Source organism: Oryza brachyantha, chromosome 10 (genome assembly GCF_000231095.2).
Source record: "Oryza brachyantha chromosome 10, ObraRS2, whole genome shotgun sequence".
In the NCBI taxonomy this organism is placed as follows: Eukaryota; Viridiplantae; Streptophyta; class Magnoliopsida; order Poales; family Poaceae; genus Oryza; species Oryza brachyantha.
This window is the reverse complement of record NC_023172.2, coordinates 1,926,912-1,930,417: the sequence shown is the minus strand read 5'-3', so window position 1 is coordinate 1,930,417 and position 3,506 is coordinate 1,926,912. Positions and strand designations below refer to the sequence as shown.

Here is a 3,506-nt window from a genome sequence, read left to right as displayed (position 1 = left end):
AGAAAAGTTCGCAAGAGGTTGGACCACATGCCAAATTTCCTCCAAAATCTCTCCCTCTTGAACCATTTTATATGAATTTTATAGATTTCTCCGCTTATAAAAAATTTTAAACCTATTAAATAAATATATTTTTTATGTTTATAAGCTAACGATATTTCACGTTTTGCGTGCGGCTTGTAAACCCAATACCTCCTTGGATGGAATCCCATAGGGATATTCATCCCTAATTACCAAACAAGGGATATGTTCCTCTGAACTCGACTACACCGTGCAATCGACTGCAGAGATCTCGATGCCAAACCAGGCCTCGGCGGGCTCAACCGCCTATAAAAACGGCTCCAACCGATCGCAACCACAACCCAGAGCTCCGAGCTGAGTCGAGCCATCCAAGCAAGCAAGCGAGGCTACCAATGGAGGCTGCGGCGTCGGCGTCGGCGACGTCCACGGCGGCGGTCATGGAGCGCGAGCGCCTGACTGCAGAGATGGCCTTCCCGCCGCCCGTCGCGAAGCGGGGCCGCGCCAGCAAGCCCGGGGAGGAGCCGCCCAGCGTCGTGATCAAGATCCGCCGCCGGCTGCCGGACTTCGCCCGCTCGGTCAACCTCAAGTACGTCAAGCTCGGCCTCCTCTCCGGTGGCTTCCCGGCGCCGCCGGCGCTGTTGTTGTGGGGAGTGTTCGCGGTCGTCGTCGCGGCCGCGGCTTGCGGCAGGTGGGGACGCGTCGACGTCGCCGCGCTCTACGCCGTCGACCTCGTCAGCTCCGCCGCGTGGCTCTGCTCGGCGGCGCTGCTCCTCGTTGTCGTCGTCTGCCTCAACCGTCCCCGGCCGGTGTACCTCGTCGAGTTCGCGTGCTATAAGCCCGGCGACGAGCACCAGATCAGCAAGGATGGCTTCCTCGACATGACGGCGAGCACGGGGTTCTTCAATGACGAGGCGCTCGAGTTCCAGACCAAGATCACCGGACGCTCGGGACTCGGCGACCGGACCTACCTGCCTCCGGGGATCCAGGCGCGGCCGCCGCGGCTGTCCATGGCGGAGGCGCGCGCGGAGGCGGAGGCCGTCATGTTCGGCTGCCTCGACAAGCTGTTCGCCGCCACGGGCGTCGTGCCGAGCCGCGACGTGGGCATCCTCATCGTCAACTGCAGCCTCTTCAACCCGACGCCGTCGCTGGCGTCCATGGTGGTGAACCGGTACCGGATGCGCGAGGACATCAAGTCGTTCAACCTCGGCGGCATGGGGTGCAGCGCCGGGCTCATCGCCGTCGACCTCGCCCGCGACCTCCTCCAGGCCAACGCCGACAGCTACGCCGTCGTGGTGAGCACCGAGAACATCACGCTCAACTGGTACTTCGGCAACGACCGCTCGATGCTGCTGTCCAACTGCATCTTCCGCATGGGCGGCGCGGCGGCGCTGCTGTCCAACCGCCGCGCCGACGCCCGGCGGGCCAAGTACCGGCTGCTCCACACGGTGCGCACCCACAAGGGCGCCACCGACGGGTGCTTCGGCTGCGTGTACCAGCGCGAGGACGACGGCGGGAAGGTCGGCGTGTCGCTGGCGCGGGAGCTGATGGCCGTCGCCGGCGACGCGCTGAAGACGAACATCACCACCCTCGGCCCGCTCGTCCTCCCGCTCTCCGAGCAGCTCAAGTTCCTCCGGTCGCTGCTGCTCCGGCGCGTCCTCCGCGCCCGCGGCGCGCGGCCCTACATCCCGGACTTCCGGCGCGCGTTCGAGCACTTCTGCGTGCACGCCGGCGGCCGGGCCGTGCTGGAGGAGGTGCAGCGCAGCCTCAGCCTCGGCGACGGCGACATGGAGCCGAGCAAGTGCACGCTCCACCGGTTTGGCAACACCAGCAGCAGCTCGCTCTGGTACGAGCTCGCCTACGCCGAGGCCAAGGGCCGCGTCCGCCGCGGCCACCGCATCTGGCAGATCGGCTTCGGCTCCGGCTTCAAGTGCAACAGCGCCGTCTGGCGCGCGCTCCGCGACGTGCCGCCCGCGTCCGCCGCCGCCGCCGGCGACGACGACGACGACGAGCGCCGCCGCGCGAGCTGCAACCCGTGGGTGGACAGCGTGGAGATCTACCCGCCAAAAGCATACATTTGATGATCTTTTGTGTGGGACGCGAGTTAACTCCACGAGATTTGCATGATGCCGTTACCCAACAAAACACTATACATATATCATGCAGTTTTATTATAGTTCGTTGTCTTGTTATTTAGAGGTAATGTGATGCTAATTATTTGCTAATAATTAATTAGGATGAGGACCAGTTCTTAATTTGTTCTTGTAAATGAAAATTGTACCTGGAATTTTGAGATTTTGGTCCTTTAAAAAAACTTATTTTATAAATAGATTCTTAAAAAACTTATGGCACAAATAGACATTTTTATCCGTGCCAACATTATAAATTAAAACTTGGGTAATTTTTATCATTTGGAGAACGGCGCCAATGTTATAAATTAAAACTTGGGTAATTTTTATTTATATTTAATGTGATGTTCAATATTTGTTAATAATTAATTAATTATGATGAGGAACTGTTCTTAATTTGTTGTTGTAAATGAAAATTGTACAACATAGTTTAAAATTTGCATAATTTTATCGTATGTAAGGTACTGAGAGATACCATATTTTATACAGCAAGGTGCAGCTGGGAGTTACTAACATTTTAGTGCAAAATTTTGATATCTTATAAGAACCGTAATTTTTTCTCTCGAAATTTGATTGTCTTAGCAATTTGTTTTTCCCCGTTGTGTAACTCTAAGTTTTTTAAATATGCGAAATTTTGTGACCGAGAGAAATTTGTACAGGTTGCTATACACTACAAATCTAGAATTCACCTTTCTCAAATGTTGGCATGTGAGTGATTAAAAAAATTAATCATTTGTCTACAAGATTATTCATCTTGACATTAACCAAATTTGGTTGGTGAAGTAGGCTTGACCTGCCAGCTTCCATCTCAATTGTTTTCAACATCAGTCTATTTAGGTGTATCGACAGTATGAAATGCTGATGCAAATACCGTGAAAGATTGTAGTTAATTTCAGGTACTTGTTGCTGTCTCTTGTTTATGACTATTTCGAAACGGTTCGTTGACTCTTGCAACTTGTATTTTGCTAGGATATATGAAACCCTATTTAATTAATTCTAAAATTGTATATATGTTCATTTTTTTTCTAGAGTTCTATTATAAAACTTATATTAATATTAGAGAGCTTCTCTGTTTATTTTTATTGTATTTGATAGTGAGAGAGGCAGCTGGGTATATAAGTAAGTTCTGATTAATCTGTTAGGATGCGTAGTTATTAGATTAATCATTTGATTTGCAAGAGGTTACTCACCTTATAAAATATATGGAGAAGGTGAGGTAGGCTTGACTTCGCCGACAAATCCTGTTTAACTGGCAGATGATTCTTTAGTTTTGTCAAGAAAGAAATGGTTCCATTATCAATTTATATGGGTAGGTGATTAGGGCCGCGTTCGGCTATGCCATAAGTTAACTAAGCCTCTCTC

General features: G+C 51.6%; 1 protein-coding gene across 1 annotated transcript; it reads left to right on the top strand.

Moving 5' to 3' along the window:
* The first annotated feature begins 371 nt into the window (after positions 1-371).
* Positions 372-2,342, top strand: LOC102710335 (3-ketoacyl-CoA synthase 1-like). Its single transcript, XM_040528314.1, has one exon. It carries the CDS (start codon positions 411-413, stop codon positions 2,094-2,096), a length of 1,686 nt encoding a protein of 561 aa, XP_040384248.1. The 5' UTR covers positions 372-410; the 3' UTR covers positions 2,097-2,342.
* The last annotated feature ends 1,164 nt before the right edge of the window (positions 2,343-3,506 follow it).

Excerpts from the sequence above, each read along its gene's own strand:
- LOC102710335 (XM_040528314.1), top strand. The coding sequence starts at position 411 with ATGGAGGCTGCGGCGTCGGCGTCGGCGACGTCCACGGCGGCGGTCATG.